At 34.8% G+C, this 19,386-nt stretch overlaps 2 protein-coding genes across 5 annotated transcripts in view; one reads left to right on the forward strand and one right to left on the reverse strand.

Annotated features, from left to right (window-relative positions):
- Window positions 1-19,386, reverse strand: part of LOC310892160 (tumor necrosis factor receptor superfamily member EDAR-like) — a 461,331-nt gene that overhangs the window by 137,677 nt on the left and 304,268 nt on the right. The window lies entirely within an intron of this gene.
- Window positions 3,122-18,716, forward strand: LOC310892176 (coiled-coil domain-containing protein 138-like). Of its 4 annotated transcripts, XR_014577914.1 has the most exons (9): window positions 3,122-3,252; window positions 4,626-4,781; window positions 5,579-5,695; window positions 6,629-6,827; window positions 8,814-8,996; window positions 12,905-12,973; window positions 13,320-13,616; window positions 15,627-15,765; window positions 16,997-18,716. XR_014577914.1 is itself a non-coding variant. In XM_083819604.1 (7 exons), exons 1-7 carry the CDS (start codon window positions 3,160-3,162, stop codon window positions 13,385-13,387), a joined length of 885 nt encoding a protein of 294 aa, XP_083675730.1. In that variant the 5' UTR covers window positions 3,122-3,159; the 3' UTR covers window positions 13,388-14,535. The 4 variants fall into 4 exon arrangements, 2 of the variants coding, with proteins under 2 accessions (XP_083675730.1, XP_083675731.1); XR_014577915.1 differs by lacking the exons at window positions 15,627-15,765; window positions 16,997-18,716 and having other exon boundaries at window positions 12,851-12,973; window positions 13,320-13,400; XM_083819604.1 differs by lacking the exons at window positions 15,627-15,765; window positions 16,997-18,716 and having other exon boundaries at window positions 13,320-14,535.

The following is a 19,386-nucleotide window of genomic DNA, read 5'->3' on the forward strand; positions in this document are numbered from 1 at the left end:
GGTGCTTCCAGTATTTGCAGGTCTTCAGAACAGACTAGACAAACATTTGGCAGGAATGAAGTGATACAGTTGATTATGATATGGATGGTACCCGATTTAATAATGGAATTGGATGGTTTAGACATCCTGGCACCACCTACAGCAACCCAGTGGCCTGTGAAATTATTGCCAAATCCCTGAAGCACTGTGAAATTATTGTCAAACCCCGAATATGCAAGCCTTATAAAGCATTGTGTAACGTAGTTTGGAGAAATTGAGAATCTTAATTCAAATTTTTTCTCGCAAAACCTTTCACTTGTAATTCTGCTGTCCCTGACTGTTTTGAAAGTTTATGGTCAGTTTCAAGCCACCTTGCTCCTGCTCCATCCCAAGCTGAGCAAGCCTTTCCTAGGCTTGGTTAACTCTAAAGGTTCGGCCTTTTCAATGGAAGTAGTTGAGCACTCCGCTTGGAGCCTATCTGTAGCATTTTTGTTTGTCGATGAGATCGTTTCTATATTTACCACTAAAGTCCTTTTTGCAGCATGATAACAGTCTGAGAGCGAGGCTTAAGAAAATGTAGTGGATGGCTGAATTGTTAGTGCAAAAGACAGCACTTCTGAACAAAGCGCTATTTTCACATAGAAGTTTCTCACAGTTTCTGAGAAAAGGAACGTTATTTTCTGAAAACATTTGTTTTATACTCAGCTTCAAAGCCTCAGTGTTGTGTTTTTTTTTCAGAATCTGCTGGCATATATTTAATTATATTACAAATTTCCAGTGAGGGGGAGAAAAGACACATTCCTTGGTTTCTTTTTCAAGACGTACAGGTTTTTGACTGTTACAAGTAATTGTCATTTCAGTTTTCCTTTGTTGCTGTTTTTTTGTCTGTTTTTGCTTATAATTTAATGGTATGTCCTGGTATTAAATTATATTATTATAATATAAAATATTATATTAAAAGATAACTATGTTGAGTTTCACAAGGGTTTTTTTTTTCCAATTCAATGAAATGTAACAAGTATTGGATACATTCCTGGACATTGCAGGACAGGTGTTTAAGTACAGGTGAACTAAAGCGTCTTAACTATCAGCAGTGAATGGTTAGAATATTTGAAAGATTCAAGAAAGAGAGAATTGGGCATGTTTGTGGTTAAAATGGATGCTAAGAAGAAAAGCTAAGTGTAAACAAAAGCTTTGACATTTGTTTTCATTCACAGTTCTTTCCCACATGTGACTTAACTGAGGAATGTACAATTGAGAAGATCTAGGTATTTTCTGGAAAAAAATAAGATCCATAGGCTGTACGCCGTGGCTCCCATTTTCTTTCTATTTCTTCTTACTACGTGGTGTGGATGTTGCTTTCTTCACTACTGGTTGTATGTGCAGATTGGACCATGCAGAATTACAAATTTGATCTTTGGAAGTTTGTCCTATTATTTTAACAGTAAAATGGAACTTAGTTGAGAATTATTTCTAAAATACGCTCTTGTTAATCATGCTTTAACATTTGATATTTCTAAAATACGCTCTTGTTAATCATGCTTTAACATTTGATATTTCTATAGCAACCTGATACCGAAATGAACCGAATGAAAGAAACCTTGAGAGGAGTGGCTGAGGAAAATAGTAAACTGAAGTCATCATTTAAGTCTGTGATGGATGAGAATGATTCCCTAAAAAAACAGGCAAGATTAATTATTTCCTGTTATTAGTAGCTTTAGAAGTTACAGTCAACAATTTTAAACGTTTGAACAAGTTGTTTGCAAAATTGCTGATTTTGTTTCTGTAAGACAAGAATTGTGTGAATGGTTGTAATTACTTTCTGCTTCATTTTCTAGCACGTGAAATTTAGTCTCTCAGATCTTTTCCAGTATTAAAGAAATTAGAGTTAGTCCTCTGACCCTGTAGCAACAGGTGATTTTAGGAAAGACTAACCATATCCTTTGAAGCAAACTGAGATTGGATAGAGAGAAAGTATTTTATAATGGAAGCCACCCTGTGCTGAATTGCTCTGCTGATTCTATTAAATAAAAAGTAGTATGTGTATTTCTAATTCCATGATTACTCAGTATCTTCAGTTATTTTTGAAAGTGTTAATTAAAGGAATATTTTCTCTGTTCTTAAGGACACGCTGAGACAGTGGTTCACAATAATACAGAGTTAAAGTTTTCTTCTCACTTGACTTAAATCTGACCTAAATGCTGACAGGCAAATTGCTACGTAAACTCTTTTGACCATTGCTCCTTCAGTGAATTGCAGTTCTGATGCTCTTGAGTCTGATGAAAATCATCTGCTTCCTAGTCTCAGTAAAATCTTTGTCCTCCTCTTTTGTGCAAACTGAAGTATTCACAGAGGACTTACATGATGATCGGGATGTTTGTTGTATCCATAGAGTACGTTACTTATATTTAAATGGAGGTTATAGTTTGCCTCGTATTCTTTTCTCACAGAGCATGGTCAGTGACAGTGTCATTCTTGCGAGAAGAAAACTTTCACCCTCTCTCTTTCCAAGGCCATTAGACCATTCTTGAAACATGCACTCCGTTTTTTGTGTCATTTCTTTATGAGAAGTAATCAAATACGTAGTGCCTATATCCCTAAAGAGGTATTGTGCTTATTCTTCCCCTGTAAGCGGAAAGGTTGGGCCGCAAGTCAACAAAGAGCCACGACTATTTTATTTATCCAGGCAGAGGTTGCCTGGAGAGGTTGAGGAGTCCCCGTCCTTGAAGATCTTCACAAGCTGCTTGGACGTGGTCCTGGGCAGCCTGCTCTGGGTGGCCCTGTTTAAACAAGATGGTTGGACCAGATGGTCTCCAGAGGTCCCTTCCCACCTCGGCCATCCCGTGATTTGTTGAGGAAGTGGACAGTGATTTTGTTTCTATCACTGTCCATGCTGAGAAGAAAAAAATTGAACTTTTAGCAATCACATCAAATGATTTCAATGTGATGGTTAAGTCAAAAAGTGAGTTTTGAATCTACAGCTATTTGAATGGTTTTTGATTCTTTCAGTTAAGTGACGCGAACGAACAGAACAAGAAGTTAGATAATCGAGCAAGAAGCATGCAAGCTCAGTTAAATGATTTACAGGTAAGGTTTCTTCTTCCAGGTACCTTCTTCCTTTATAGTTAACAAGTGAAATATAATTGTTACATTTTATTGTAGCAGAAGCATGCATTGGTAATGGCACAGAAGTCCAATGATTCAGGAGGAGTGGTGTGCCAACCTAAACCTGTTAAGGAGGAAAATGAGACAGGAGCATCAGAAAGTGATAAGGTAAGGACTGGGCAAGGTGAAAGATCTGTGTGAAAGACTTTAGGCAGTAGAACGTTATGTATCTGCTAGAAATTAGAAAATGCTAGAAATTAGAAAAATAAAATAATTTTTATTGATTTTTTTTTAGTGAGTTAATTACAGTAGGAATAGGTAGACACTATATTGGGAGAAACAGTCAACTGAAAGAATAAAGTATGTTGCTAAAAATGTCTTTTGAATTTTATATTGTGTATGTATATGTTTTTTGCTTATTTAGCTGTTTTCTTCTTCCTCTCATGTTATCTCTCAACTATGAATTAAAATTATATTCTGCCTGCACTGTAACTGTTTTCTTCCGCTGTGTCAGAGCAAATCTTAAACTTATTCTGGTTACTGCTACAGTACAACACTGTCCTTTATGAATAAAACCAGCTGAAATGTAGTTAGAGAAGTCAGATAACAAATTTTAATTTTATAAGCCAGAGATGATTGTACTGCTGTTATACTTTGGGGAAATGGTCTTTAATGTGGGAAAGGATAAATGCAGTGTTCATATATAGTTCCAAAAGGATCACCTTGTTTTCCTTAAAATACCTTCTTGCATCACTTAATGAAATACTTTCTGTCTCCATGTTATTCCAGTCAGTAGCAAGTCCTCTGCTAGTACTCTGCCAACATTTCCCGACTGGTAATGACTTTCTCCCGCTAGAGGCTAAACTGAAATGAGAAAGAGAGATATTCACGCCATTCTACTTGATCTATATCAGATGCCTTAAAACTGTACTGTCTCTATATAGCCAACATATTTCTCTGTGTACGTAGGTTTTAGCGTACTTTAGTCGCAAGTGATATATGAGCAGCATCAGTAGTTATAATTCTGAGTGAAGAGAAGAACAGTTGTCTGAAGGTAGATACAAGAAGACCTGTGAAGGTTTTAAAGAGCTGTTTGTGCAGCCTGTCTTCAGGAACCTCTGGATACCTTTCACAGAGTTTTTCTGTACAGTTGTAGTAGAGGGACAGAATGACAATGTCATGAAGTCTTTATTCTTCTAACGGTGCTACTTACACAGTTAAAATTTAGCATAAGTAGATTGTATGAAATAAAGCAAAGGAGTGTATCACATGTATCAAAATGAGGATTTCCACATGCACAGATCATTAAAGATTTGCTTTTTCCTTTTTAAAGCATTTCGTTAGAATTATAAAATAGATTGATTTTGTATGTGAAAATCTCTTCCCAATTCTTCCCAAGCCTTTCATAAACATTTGTCTAAGCACATAATAAAGCATTTGCGTATTACTAATGTACTCATATATTTTAGTCTATTGGTGTTGTGGTTTAGAAAATCATAAACTTGAAAGCTGAAATAACTGATGTTGTGGATGTATTACAGGTACTACTGAATTCAAAAGTTTACGACCTCTTAACTATTCTTATGGACTGGATCTCAAACGAACACCTTAGCAAAATAGAAATACAAGGAGAGAGAGAGGGCAATGATAAACCTCAGTGTGCTAAAGAAAACTGCACTCCAGAAAATTGTATGAAGGTAAAGGCATTTGAATTTGTTGAGGCTAAAATGTTAAGATTCTTTTTATTATTTTTGAGAGTGTAACAGGTCAGCCTGTTTTATACGCGCTTTGAATACATTAATTAAAAGAAAATGACAGTCCATCAGTATTAATTCCAACAGTGAGATATAAGAGATAATTTGTCATTCGTGGAACATACAGATCATTTTTAAGGAAATGTGTACTGTTCAGTCTGAACTTTAGATTCCACCTGTCTTTCTCTTTTAAGTCATTTTTATCAGCTGATAATTTGTCTTGTGTTTTATCTGTAATACTGTATGTAATTCCTTTTTTCTAAGGAGATATACACATCTAATTTAAAGTATTTTAGTGCTGATATTAGGTATTAAAAGTTCAATTTATGTCTTATAAAAGATGATACCATGCAATTCTTTTAACACCGTCTTTCTTGGGATACCAAGGCTTGGAAATCAGTGAGGTGTTCAGGAAATCTGCTTTTACAGTGTTTTTTTCATTATATTTAAAATTTGTAGCCATTGGTATTAGACTTCAGAGTCTGAGCTCACACAATGTCTTTCCACTTTTTGTGTAAACCTGTGTAAAATGTAAATTCAGTATATGTATATAATTCTGTTACCTGTACCAGGTCTGCACAGTGAGTATTTGCACATGTAGTCTGTTAAACTCTGGGAATAAGTTTATTTTACTTTAGTGTTGTTTTGTTTTGTTTTTCTTTGTTTGCTTTTTACTTGTGGTTAGCTTATACTGTAAGTTCATATACTGCATATAACTTTGCCATTCTGTATTTTTACAGCTTTTGCATGTGGTCACTGGACAGCTCCAGTGGATGCCATTTGTGGATCCTAAACTATATATGCCTGTCATTCAATTTATCTACTGGTCTCTAAGGCAGATAAACACTGGTAATAAGGTAAGTTCCCGAGTGATATTTTGTATTATAAATGAGTATGAAAAGTAGATGTTTTCAGGGATTATATATAAAAGAAACTTTGCTCTCTTTGCAAAGCATAAATTCCTACCACAGATACATAGCAAATGAAAAAATAATTCTCATCAAATTAACTTTCTCACATTCATTGTTATATTTTGCACCATGTATGTAAACATATTTTTACATACATATGTGATCTTTGTTGCAGCAGTGTCTAGCATCTCAGGAATGATATTTTACCTATGTGCTTCCAAAACTTGTGAACTAGGAAAAGAAATATATTTTTGTTCACTTTATGCATGAGATTTGTTGAAATTGATGGCAATGTGTGGCAAAGTAGCAAAGGAATTTTGATTTCTTTGTTCTCTACTCAGTGTCTAACTGAATAGAACTGTAAGCTGGTGGTTCTAGTGCTAATAAGAAAATATTCTAAATGAGCATGTTATTAAGTTTGATTCCGAAGTAATATTTCTGTACAGTTTGTTGAAAAGTCCAATACGTCTTACCTGTACGGTATTCTTAAGGTTCATGTTTAGACCTTAATTCTGTAAATGCTTTTGTAGGATCTAGCTTCAGGCATCTTCAGAAAAGAGTATAGTGTAGTAGGCAGCGTTGATTAAAGCTGAGTTTGAACTGACTTTATTCTGGAACCAGAGGCAAATTAAATAATGTCAGCATATCAGGGGTCCTGACTACCTTGTCTTTTTGTGAAGTGTGTGTTGACAAGGCCCTGTGCTAATGTTGTTCAACTGCTTATGGAACGCAAAGTAGTACAGATTATATTGCAATACATGGTCAAGGCATTTGCTATTTAATATTTAATCCTTAGGGGAACATACATATCTATACATAGTAGACAGGATTTTCTTGTATTTTAATGTTTACACTAAATGTGCACGTTGTTTGAAACAGCATGCAAGCATGACATCAACAATGGAGAGACTTGGAGAAGTTATTTTCAAAGGCATAGAACATCAGGGAAACCTGCAAACATGGTCTGAAAAGTCTACACAGAGTACACCAAAAACTGTACTTTTCTTTACAAGCTCCTTTATGCCTTTGAGGTTTCTGTCAACTTTAATTTTGCTTGAAACAGCGAAGTTTCAGCGAGGTAAGTTCTGGTTTTTATGATGTCTTTTTTTATCATCTTTTTATTTTTATCCTTTTTTTTAAAAAATCTTATTTCCAGGAATGTGCCTGGATGAAAAACAAATTTACAAAATGCAGCAGTTCAATGATACTGTAGCATCTGTAATGCTTTATTAGTGAAGGATGTTTTATTTGAATTTTACCACCTGATAAAGCATAATATAGGGAAGGAAGTATGAACCTTGCTATTATTCATGTCATAATTTGTGTGGTCATTTTAATATGTGTTATTGTTGTCAGTGAGATCAACGTTTTTTGTGACGAAGGGGAAAAGAGATGTTGGTAATTCTCTCAAGCAATCACTCTAGCAGTGATTTGTTTGTCAAGATCTTCACTGCATATAATGGTACAGCTAATTGCTCTTCAGTAAACTGAAATCAGTAGCAAATTTCAGAGAGTTCTAGAATTTCATTGCTTTGTCCAAGTTTGATGTAAAGCTCATAGTCTGTCTAGCTCTTACCTCTCTGCTGTCTCCCCTCCTCTCCTACCAAGTCTGTCACTGCAAGTGGCTACCCATAAACATTATCAACATTGAAAAACATTGAAAAATGCTACTATATGCTGATGCAGTATAGTAATGTATTTTGTTAACAGGCAAAGCAAACAAGGTCATACTTGTCTGGAGATATCACAGTTCTTAGTGACTTTTGCTTCAGTTCATGACAGTTACTCCACTTGTGCAATCTCCAGGATGCCGTAGCATCTCTTCTCAGCAGGAGTTTCTTTAAAAACAAACAGAGCCTGAAAAGACAAAAAATTTTCGTTGAAGTGATGACAAAAATACTGACCTGTGCAGTATTTATACTGGTAGTGCTTAGAATAAACAGGATTTAAACATTCTGGAAGACCATCCTGACACCATTAATAAGCAAGTACAGTATTTCAGCTGTTGGAGGGAAGAATCGGTATATTTTCAATTTCAGTATCATATAGTTTCAGTCAGTATATTTTGGTGAAGCACGATGATTACCCTGAAATTGAAACTCACATTTCTAGAAATGGTTGATAAAAATGATGAAAATGAATTACAATACAAAAAAAAGTACTTATTGCAGAGATTAACTGTAAGCAGATGAAAGCTGTTGATCAGAATGAATCAGTTTAGCTTCTCATGGTTGGTTTTTACTGCAAGCTTATAGAACGTGGAAAAAAAATCTATTAAATGTATGTTGAAACTTACTGTGTATGAATTTTCATCACTGACCACGTGTCTAATGATCTAGTGATGATAAAGCAGCATGTTCAGTTTAAATATATATCCTGTTTCCTTCAAGATGCTAATATCCAGCAGATGGCACTGCAATTAAACTTTTGCTGTGTGATAAATTTTTGCCTTACTCCTAATTTTCTGTGCTCCGGATGATCAATGCTATTCCAAGATATTGAGGAAGATTTGACATCATGAAATTAAGAAAATTGAATTGATTCACTTAATCTAAATTCTCTGAATAATTTAGTGCTCTCCAAAATGGATGCGTATATAACATAGATGCACTGAAACTTAAACTACAGCCTTTTATGGAAAGGAATGCGAATAGTTGCTGTCATGAAAGTAATTGCACTTATTCAGATGAATTAGCCTTTTACTCCTTTATTAGAGGCTTCCCAGATGTTGAAACCAATATAGTCCCAAACTATGCAGCTTGTGATTTCCTTTTCTCTCTTAAGGAAGATATTAGAAAGGTTTTATGTTTGTAAATATATTTTGCTCAATTTGTGAGTTGTAGCATGTCTTTTTTTCCACTCACAACAATTTTTTTAAGGAATAAAAATAGGCAGAGTATGCCTTTAAATAAATAAATAAAATTAATATTTTCAGCCATCTAACTTTTTTTTATTAGTATATATTTGCAACAGTAACTCTTAGGATAAATATTCACATGTTTGTGATCATCTAATGGAACTGTGATTATAGAATTTTTATTCCCTGTTTTCTGTTATCTTTCAGTGAATTACCTGACTCATGCATTTCGTTCCCTTTGCGTGGACTTGAGAACAGATGAAGGAAAGATGTTATTTTTGCAATACCAATGTGTGCCTGTCGTACTAAGCCACTTAACTATATCCAGAAAATGTCTCCTTTCTTGTGCTCTTGATGCATTAACTGAGATGGCCAGGAGCTCTGATAAAAGTGAGTAATTGAAAAAAAAAAAAAAAAAAGTTATGATGAAAATAGGTGAGATAAGTATAAATACCAAGTAAAAAATAACGTGATGCTTCTCTATAAATAACCTAATCTAGCATTAGCATTTATTTGTGTCATTTAAATTCATTAGAGATATAAAGTATGTTTCTGAATTGTCTGTCTCTTCTCGCTGTCAGCATCCATGCTTTACATATTGTCCTGGTTGCTTTCTTACTGGTGTGATTTTTTTGTTATTATATTTAGTTTAGCTTTTCTGTTTATTGCACTGGTTTACCTTGCTGATGTTTTGCCAATGAGTATTTTTCTTTTGAAGTAAGACTGTGCCAGGGCAGCCATTTCATGAAATCCTGTTAGCAGGTGGAGATAAAAAAAAAAAAAAAAAGTTTATCTCCCCCCCTCCCCCCCCATGAACAGCTCTCCCCTAGCCATTTTTCACTTTCAAATAATTGGAAATGGCACATCTGTAAGAGATGGTTATGTTTCGCTGAATTGTTCTGTAGTGTGGTCCTATAAAAGGGTTAATAATCTCATTATTCACAGTGCTTTTCCAGGTGATACAGGCAAAGAATCAGTTGATAACAGTCTGGATGAACACAAAACTAGTGAGCCATTCCAGTGTCGTGTGGAATAATCCTTGTTACTTTTCTTAGAATAAAAATCATTCACTGTTTTTTTAGAACAGAAAAGGGGAGGAGAAGGGACTGCTGCTATTTGTGAAATACATATTGTTGGCTTGGGGTATTTTGTTACCATGTACTATAGCGGTGAAAATAGAAAGCGTGTTTAACTTGGGATGGAAAAACATTGAGTTAGAAGCCATTTTGTAGTGAGATAAGTGGCAGAAAGATTTACCTGATGTTGTTTTCTTCCTTTCAGACCGTGTGGTTAGTTTAGTTTTTTTTACACCAAAGTATTTCTAATCATCGTAATTTTGATTGGTAAAGTAACTGGGAGAGAAAAACCTAAGCAGGGTTGATGGTATCTGACATGACTTTGAAGAAAAATTCCACTAACAGTACATGTTCTGTTACCTAGCAGTAGTCATTTTGATATGCTAGATGCCTAGATTTAGAAGAATAATGGAGATAAATTGTGAGAAGTTCACATTTTGCCATGTTGCTTCTCAGAGAAGATATATATGCAAAACCAGGGAAGGAGGACTAATGCTTAATTGGATTAACATATGATTGAGAATTTATTTTTCAGCAACTGGATATAAAGCCTTATGCAGAGCCTTTCTCTTTGGTATAAGGAATTGCCTATATACATGCTATAGTCAGATTCTGTTCTTTTCCAATATATAGTTAATGTTTTCCAAGAAATTGTTAATGATGACAAGTAGTATTGTTGACAGGTAATCATAATTTCATACCTTTGTATGTTTCTTATGAACAAGTTATTAAAAGCAAACTGGAAGGTGGCTGTGAATATTCAGAGGTCTCTCTGTGTTAGACTAAAACAGGACTTTATGCACAATTTTAAAACTTTATTGTTATGCAGCCTTAAATATGAAGTCATAAGTAGCTGATCTTGTACTAAAATATGGAAACGTGTTACCCAACGAAACAGCCTCTGACCAACAGGAGTCGAAGTCTATATTTTTTCTCTATGATATGCAATCCCTAAGCATTCTTTCGATTTGCTGGAATAATCTTCTGAGTCTATATGATTATTCCAGTATTTTTGTTTAAACATATTACCGTTACAGCTTACGTGATTAGAAACTGAGTAAGAAAAAAAAAGCACTGATTTTTTTCAGATGTTCTTTTTCATAACTTAATTTTTTAATTTATTTTTTTGTGAAGTATTTTTATGGATTCAAATTTTAATTGTCCAGGCTGCAAGATGAGTCAGATGTGAAATACCAAATGCTTTGCACTGCCTCTTCCTGTAACTGCATGTACCTGTTGTTACAGTAAGCAATATATGCTAATGGTTCTATACATTTCAGACCTATCTGAAGCCCTCTTGTAGGTTTTTTCCTGAAAAAAAAAAAAAAAATTCTCGTCCTCATATTCCAGACATAAGGCCTAGACTCCCTCATATATTGAGGGAAATTACTTAAGCTGCATGAGAAGAAAGCACCTATTGGCCTAAGATGGACATTTCTGTGCTTTGATAGAAATTATAATAAGAGATTCTGCAGTATTGCTTAAGCCCATTGACCGACTTGGTTTCAGTACTCATTTTTTCAGATTTTAGAGCAGTATCATTCCTTTTGGCTTCGTAGTATTTCTGATCCAGTGGGTGTCCAAGTTTCCCTTGCTAGTTCACACGTCAACAATGCTAATAAGGCATCCAGTTACTGAAAACATAACGTCAAATGTAACAGTTGAGGTATTGGTATCATCTGTTTCCTGTCAATATGCAGTATCTTAATGGCAAATTAGAATTAATAATCTTATTTGCTCTTCATCTTTACTGGCACACAGCTTTTTATGTACCCCATCCCCATTTTGGTTCAGGTGTTTCACATCCAGAATCCTGTCAGGGGAGAGTCCCGACACCATTGTTTCAATTGGAAATGGTGGAGGTCTGAAAGATAACATTGTTTGGTACTTTCTTTCTCTTTCTGTCAGTTTGTTATTGTATGTTCTTTGGTACTTTCCAGCTCAGGTTACGTGTTCATATGCAATATCTTCTACTTTTCTGATTGTTACTTTCTTCTGCTAGTTCTTTTTTACAAGGAAGAGAGGAATCAGCAGGCAGAGGTGGAGGAATAATTAATTCTTGAGTGATCTTTAAGCTATGAACCTGCCCGAAGATGGGTGTGATAACAAAACCTGATCTGATAACATTGTCACAGAAAGTAGATTTAATGCTTTGATAAACTTTGAATGCACCTCAAACACTGTTCAGTTGAACAAAACCAAATTTTAATACTTTTTTTCTTAATTTGACTCATAGAACAATTGTACTTATTAGCCAATGTTTCTCTGTAACATTCGAGGAAAATTGAGACCAATGCTATAGCTGAAGTAATTTTATAAAGAAGGTTATTTTCCTTGGGGCTTTTTTTGGAAGTAGGTGGTATAATTTGTGCAGTTTGAATAACACCTGTGTATTGTAAGAGTTCAGACTTTATTTATATGACATGATGTTCCAGAATCATATGAGTTGCATCTCAGGTTAGGTTTAATTATGTTAAGACTTTATTTGAGTTTGTCATCTTGTTTGAAATATTGTGCTTAGTTCTGAGCTGGTTATTGCAGGAGTGGAACAGAGGAAATAAGGCAGGCAAGGACAGAAGAATTGTTGGAACAAAGCTCTTTTAGGTTTCCACCTGGAAGAGAGAGTTGTGATTCCTTTAGTGATTCTAGTAGGTCGTTAGGCTTTTCCTGGTTTACTAAACAAAGTAACCCCGAATAGCGTATAGCTGCGATTTACAGGCTATCTAGGTTATTTGTGGAATGGTGTTTTTCTCTCTAAGGCCTCATTAGAATCACTCTTCAACGGTCAGACCATATTGGTTGCTGTTTAAAACTAGACCGTTTAAAACTAGAAGTTCACTTTTCAAAGCCAGATGGTTTGCTTTCTTTTTAGCCAACTCCTTACACACCTTCCAGTTCTTTTTCTAATCCCCATTTTCTCCAATACAATGATATTGCATGTAATGCTGCATAAACCTATAGCACACTTCTGTCTTTAGTTTCTGAAAATGTCTTGGGAGTTTTATTGAAGGGCATGAATATGTTCAGATTGGTTTGGTTTTTTTTGTACATGTCCTACATACATGTATTACATTGGCTGTTCCCTCTTCACAAAGTGCCACTTCCCAACTTGTTAGCAACAACTGTCTAACTTTCCTTGTCATAAAATCCAGCTAACGTTTCTTTCAGATTCCTGAGGTCTGCTGTGGTGTCCCTGCCTAAAGGGCTCTTTTGGAATTACAGGTTTGGGGCTTGTCCTTCCTTGTCCTTTCCATCAAGATAGATTTCCTGCAAACCAGCAAACTAGCCAAGGTGTGCACCCAAAAGACTAAAATGCCTTTATCTTCTGTCCCATCTTTCTTGTGCGGGCCTTACTAGTTATTTTTTGATATTTTTACTTCTGTGGCTGGCAGACCTTCTGCTTTTATGGGGGGGTGAGGGGTTGTTAGACCTTGTTAAAAAAGAACAACTTTTCATACAATCTGTCTTGTTATAAAGGTAGTTCCTGGCCTCCAAGGTGTAGGTTTTTGTTCTGGTCTTTTCTGTTCCTTGTAAACTTCTGTTCAGTCCAACTGACTTCTGTGACATAAGGAATCCTGTTCTATTTTTAACCTTTTTTATTGCTTTTTTTTTTGTGTGTGTGTGATTGTCATTTGAGAATGGCGCTGGTCTCCCGTACATCCCGTGTCACAGCTGCGTGAAGGTCTTGCACATCTAGGAAGCTGAAGAGCAATTCATACCATCCTGAGGTCAACGCGTATTGGGTGATGGGCTGAAGCTGTCCTTGGGGTCTCTTAACTCGGGGTCACCCACGAAGGCATCCACACTCGAGGGGCCTTGCGCTGACTGTTATCTTGCCTGCCCTCTGTTGTGCCATAACCACTGGCTCTTACCAGGCCCAGCTGTTGATGACAAGAGAATGAGTTAAACTCAGCAAATGGTTCCAATCTTGCAGGTGACTGTGTTAGAGACAACAGCTCATTAGGAAGCTGTTCAGTGTTGTTACTGTTTCTTTCAAGTGTTTTCTGTTTCTGTGGTCCTTATGTAACTTTTCCATGAGCTAACTTTCCATCACTCGGTTGGGTTGGTCCAGTCTCCTGGCAGATCCACATGCAATTAGAAATGAAGCAAAACTGTAATGGTTAATTTGTGAAAACATGAACTTCAAGCTGGTGTTCCTGACAGTCTTCATTTTCTGAGGTGACAGAGCTTTAGCTATAAAACAGAATTTTCTGAATAACTATAGCTGGTGAGATTTGATGCTGTGAGTGACTGATTACTTTGAGGGTAAATTTCAGATGAATTCTGTCAACAGTGATAAATTGGTCATTGTTCATTGCAGTCTACCAATCAAGTTAAGTTAATGTAGCTACAAAATGCTGCATTTTTTTATGGTTACAATGGGAGGCTTTTGCAGATTATTTAAAATTGTGTCAAATCCTGACAGGATAGATTCCAATTTAGTTTTTCTACAGTAGTTAATAAAAACAAAATCTGTGCAGAGATGAAACAAAAATATTTAAAAATATACAGTTTTTATTCTTCCAGTTCATCAGATAGACAGGCATTTAAATTATATGCTTACTTTGTACATTTTTGATGATTTAAAATATATTCTGCAAAAGCTTATTTGAAATGAATATATAAACGATGTATGAAAAATCTCTTTAAATGCATGTCTTTATCAGTTTGCTTTCACGTAATTGAACTTTGTGAGACTTGAGATATTATTTCCACCTTGGCTCTTCTGTTTTATAGTAAAAATCCCTCAGCATATTTTTTATATTGTTTTATAAACCTCACAGTTAAAACATTCTTACAGTGTATCTGTGTGTATATGTGTGTATATATATATTAATAAAGTATTTTTAAGATACCTTAAGACCAGAATTTTTAATAATAAAATAATACAGTATTTTTAAGACCAGTAAGAACAAGCCAGCAAAAAAATGCCCAGGTAAGCTGAATATGGTATTTGTTTACACCTACAAAAAGGAATTTAAGGCATTTTGTGGATATTTATAGGAATAAATTGTAGGACCTCCTTCTACAGTAAAAGTAGAATAATATTACAATAACTATTAATTTAATGGCATATTCTAAGTAACTTATCCTGGGGCATACCAAGTGTGTTTATACACTAAGGGCAGAGCGCAGTGAATAGTGACTTTTGTTGGATTCCTAACAAATTTGTTCAGTTCTGTTACCTATTAAATCATTACTTATGTTCTTTATGGTGTTGCTATAAATCAGTCTGTACTATTAGAATCAAGAGTGAAACAACACAAGGGAACAGATTTTACTTTATTCTAAATTGACTGAGTTTTGGAGAGCAGGATAAATGGAAAAGATTATACAATATGGCCATGTTAAAAAATTATCCAGCATTTTACAGGAATTGTTTCGATATTCAGGTGTTCTTATCCAACTCTGACCTCTCAATTACTATTCTGCCTGTCTTGAAACAGCACAGTGACAGTATTTTGATAATGAAAGGCTGTCTAGTATCACATCAGTGTCTACAGGTACTATTTCTGTACATCATTTTGCAGCAGCTTAAAATATTTCCTTTTGAGTCTTTTTAGCATAGCTTAGTGTTCTCCTCATGTAATCATAAGAAAAGGATCATGATCAACTAACATTGAATAAACATGTTGAAGATAAGATTTTTTAATTTGAGTTTAAAATTGTTCAGTGTCCTATTTTCCTTTGTTTTTAGGGGAATAGGCCTTGTTTTAATACCACAAGTGCTGGTGACATCAGAACTCTTAGGAACTTGGGTGGTTTTTAGTTCTTAGTTTTACCTGATTTTTGCGTCACATGCCTGGAATATACCCAGTTATTACATTGTTCTCATGGTTGCACAACATGAGGCATATAAAGCCCTCAAAAGCTATAAATCAATGATTTATTTTTCCCTGCACCAAGTTCTGTGATGAAACTTTTTAATTATTTTCTTTTACAGATTGCTTACAGCTTTTCCTGGAATACTGCAGTACTGAATCCGTTTTCCGTGCTTGTTCTGAATTGCTTCAGAATCCCGGACTAGACATGTGCTTTTTGAAAAAGATTTGTTTTATGCTACGGAAACTCTCCGAAATAAAGTAATCCTTTATTACTGTTTTTCTGTTAATTACCATTAGATCACTGAACTTGGGGACATTTCTCTTTTTTTAAAAAGCTCATCTCTGTTTTGACGTTCATTTGCTCCAATACAAATAATACTGGACTTTCATTGTTAGCAATTATGTTTAAAATGTTTGTCACAGATATGTAAGATGAGTCTCTCAATTTGCCTATAAATCTGTGTAGTTCAGAATATGAACTAAAAAATAACTAGCCTAAAGAACATATATTCCTTATTTATTTAGATGACAAGAATGCTTAGAAGAAAACCCTTCTTTTCTTCCCCCCGACCTTCAGTTTTACCGAGTTACTTGGTAAAAATGTCCTCTGAAAATTGTTTTGTATGTGACTTAAATTTAAGTTTTGTCAATTTTCATCTCTATCAAAAAAAAACAGAGTTTAAGGTCTTGAGCCATATAAGACTTTGGGGGAATGTTAACCTTTACAAAATAGGTTTCCGTTGCTTGTTGGTTACTAATTTATTGTAACAAAGATCTTCAACATGTCAGTGGTAGAATGCTGCTGAGTTCCATTGATGTGCATTATTTAATGGGATTGTTTCATTTACAAAAGCAGGTATTTACACTAAACCGTAGCTTACATTAGAGTTAGTTATTTGCAAAACTGAGGGTTTAGTTTGATTTTTCTTAGGAACAAAATTGAACTCGGGGGGAAAAAAAGTTTTCCTGTAAAATACTCTAATTTAAATCATATTTTTCATTGGAAATAAACTAAAAGTGTACTCAGAAATCCAGATTTTTAAATTTTTTAATTAAAAGACAACCTCACAGGTAGTGCCATGAATCTTAAAAAATGAACTTTGATATATTCTTTAAAGTAAATTTTTTACCCTTGGTTTTGTAGTAGTTCATTACTATATTTGCCTTGATGTTATTGTGGATTTTCTGTACGTGTCCTGTTTCTGAAATCTTGCTTCTAATTGGGGAAACCTTTTTACAGGTTTTCCTTGATCTTCCACTGTACTACATGTAAATACCATTTAGTCAAGAGAAAGCATAGTTCTTGATGATTTTTGTCAAGATTTTTCTTACAATGCATTGATAATTTTCTGCTTAGAGACAGAGTTATGTGAAGCTCCCAATATAATTTTTTTTTAACTGATAGATAATAGATCTGTAAAATCTTTACTGTTAAGTTGAAACTTGTCAATTATCTTATGTCAATTATTCTATGTTAAATCTTTTGCAGAAGCAATAAGAAGATGTTTGAATCGTTTGCGCTTCCCGAAGTGATCAAAGAACTTCTCAGGACAACACATCCTGATCACCATCACTTCTGCGTAGACCTCAGAGTAATTCTGTATAATTTGGGAGTGGCAGAGAGCAACAGTGCTAGACTCGAGTCTAAGCAAAAGTGACTAGCACTATCTTTTGAGAATTGTTGTTCTGTGTAATGTATGCCAACTCTCTATTGTAGTTCAAAAAGTAATTTATTTATTTATTTATTGTTTTTAGTGCTTTCAATAAAATTGTTCATCAAAACCTCTGTATTCTGTAAGTTACTTTGTATCATGTAGAATCGTAATGATATTTCCCTCATTCATGAATAGGAAAGTGAAAAACTGTAATATGCTAAATTTCTTTCTTTCATACTTTGTGACATAATGCTGCTGTCCTGAGTGACTCATACAGTCTAAGAAATTGGATCCATTCAGCTAAAGTTGCGTGTCCTGAGTAAGCAGATCACTAATACCAACCTTTCCATACAGGCAGAAATTTTACTTCCTTTTTACTCTTCAGAGAGTTTTATGAATTCATTGATTGATTCCTATGGTTGATAAGTAACAGGCAAGTATTTTATCAAATTATCTTTCAGATAATTAGAGTTTTAGTGATTAAAACCAAATTTTGATTGCAGTAAACTTGAGGTATCAAATGAGAATTTTTTAGTTACTTTAATTTTGTAATTTCTTGGCATTCGCTCTTTACCTGTGTTTTTGTAATATCTAGTATTTTGTCCTGCTTTATGTGAACTTCTCATGTAACTTTGCATTGTAATGTCCCTGAAAACGTAACCTATAAACATTTCTTTAAATGCCTGGCTATAGCAATCCCTGATAATAATATTATACTTCAATGCTACTAATGTATTTTATATTAATTTCCAATTCAGTTCCCATTTGGTCTCTTAGTACCCGCATTTCCTTTCTGAATGTGCTTGAATATATTCTTAGTCTGTCACAATTCAGTGTTCGGAATTTTGTATATGTAGGAAACGGGATACTTTCTAAAATTTCAACTTAATCTTCCATTTCTAATTTCTGATTCATCTTTTGTACTGTAACTACAGAAAATTTAATTGTAAAATTGAAACTGCAATTAAAATGTAAAGATCTGTTGTATGTTAGTCTTTGACTAACACTGGCAGTCAGTATAAAACTTCAAACAGGTTTACTTCTCATTTTCTTACATTTTTTCTTGTTTTTCCTGTGTCTTTTTTTTACCAAAAGTCTTTAAGTCTTTGAAAGTGGATTGAAATTGAAAGCAATATTTTTTTTCAAGCAATCTGACTTTCATTTATGACAAACTTTTCTATGAAAAGATTCTACATCAGACCTGGCACCAAGTACCAGACGTAGTACTGTCTCTTCTGTCTGGAAGAGAGAGCAAGCAGCATGAACTCTGTTGGTGGGAAAACAATTTAGGTAAATTTAAATAATACTAATAGTAGATAAAAGCTTTTGCCAACAATGGATTATGTTTTGGAATAAGTATTTCTTTATCAGTAATTTCACATTTGTCAGATTTACCAGCAGTGCAAAAGCATCCATATACTTTCAGCTGGAGACAAAATCCTCTTATTTAGGAATTGTATTTCTAGTCCTCATGTGCTGCTCTGCCTGCTTAGTCATTATAATGCTAGAAAATAAACAAGAAAAAAAAAAAACAAACAAAACTATAGAAAATTGTTGGCTTTTCTATATCCACATCAATGTTCTGTTCTTGGCTTTCAGTCTTCATTACTGTTTGATAACTTACTACTCTTCCTTATGGTGCCAACTTAAGAAACTAAATGTATTTTTTAATAGTGGCAAAGATAATGTGGTAAAGAGGCACATAGAGTATGTGCCAAAGACCAAAGTCTCTTGTGGTTTATATATAGTAGTGTCCTGGTTTTGGCTAGGATATGGTTAATTTTCTTCATAGTGGCTGTTATTGTTAATGCTGATAACAAACCGATGTTTTAGTTGTTGCGGAGCAGTGCTCACACAGAGCCAAGGACTGTTCAGCTCCTTGTGCGGCCCTGCTGGGAGGGGACACAGCCAGGACAGGTGATGTAAGATGGCCAAAGAGATGTCTCACACCATGTGGTGTCATGCTGAGCAATAAACTGGGGGGGTTGGCTGGGGGGCAGGTGCTGCTGCTCAGGGACTGGCTGGGCATCAGTCGGCAGGTGGTGAGCAGTTGTGTTACGCATCACTTGCTTTGTGTATATGTATATATGTATACAATTATTATTTCCCCTTTATTTTTTGTCCTATTAAACTGTCTTAATCTCAGCCCATGAGTTTGACTTTTTTTCTGATTCTCTCCCCCATCCCAGAGTGGGGAGTGAGCAAACAGCTGTGTGGTGCTCAG

Source organism: Anser anser (genome assembly GCF_964211835.1).
Source record: "Anser anser genome assembly, chromosome: 1".
In the NCBI taxonomy this organism is placed as follows: domain Eukaryota; kingdom Metazoa; phylum Chordata; class Aves; order Anseriformes; family Anatidae; genus Anser; species Anser anser.

Coding starts and splice junctions, on each gene's coding strand:
- LOC310892176 (XM_083819604.1), top strand. CDS start 3,160: ATGGCACAGAAGTCCAATGATTCAGGAGGAGTGGTGTGCCAACCTAAA. Junction 8,997..12,904: donor GGCCAGGAGCTCTGATAAAA/GTGAGTAATTGA, acceptor TTGGAATTACAG/GTTTGGGGCTTGTCCTTCCT. Junction 12,974..13,319: donor AAACCAGCAAACTAGCCAAG/GTGTGCACCCAA, acceptor TTGTCATTTGAG/AATGGCGCTGGTCTCCCGTA.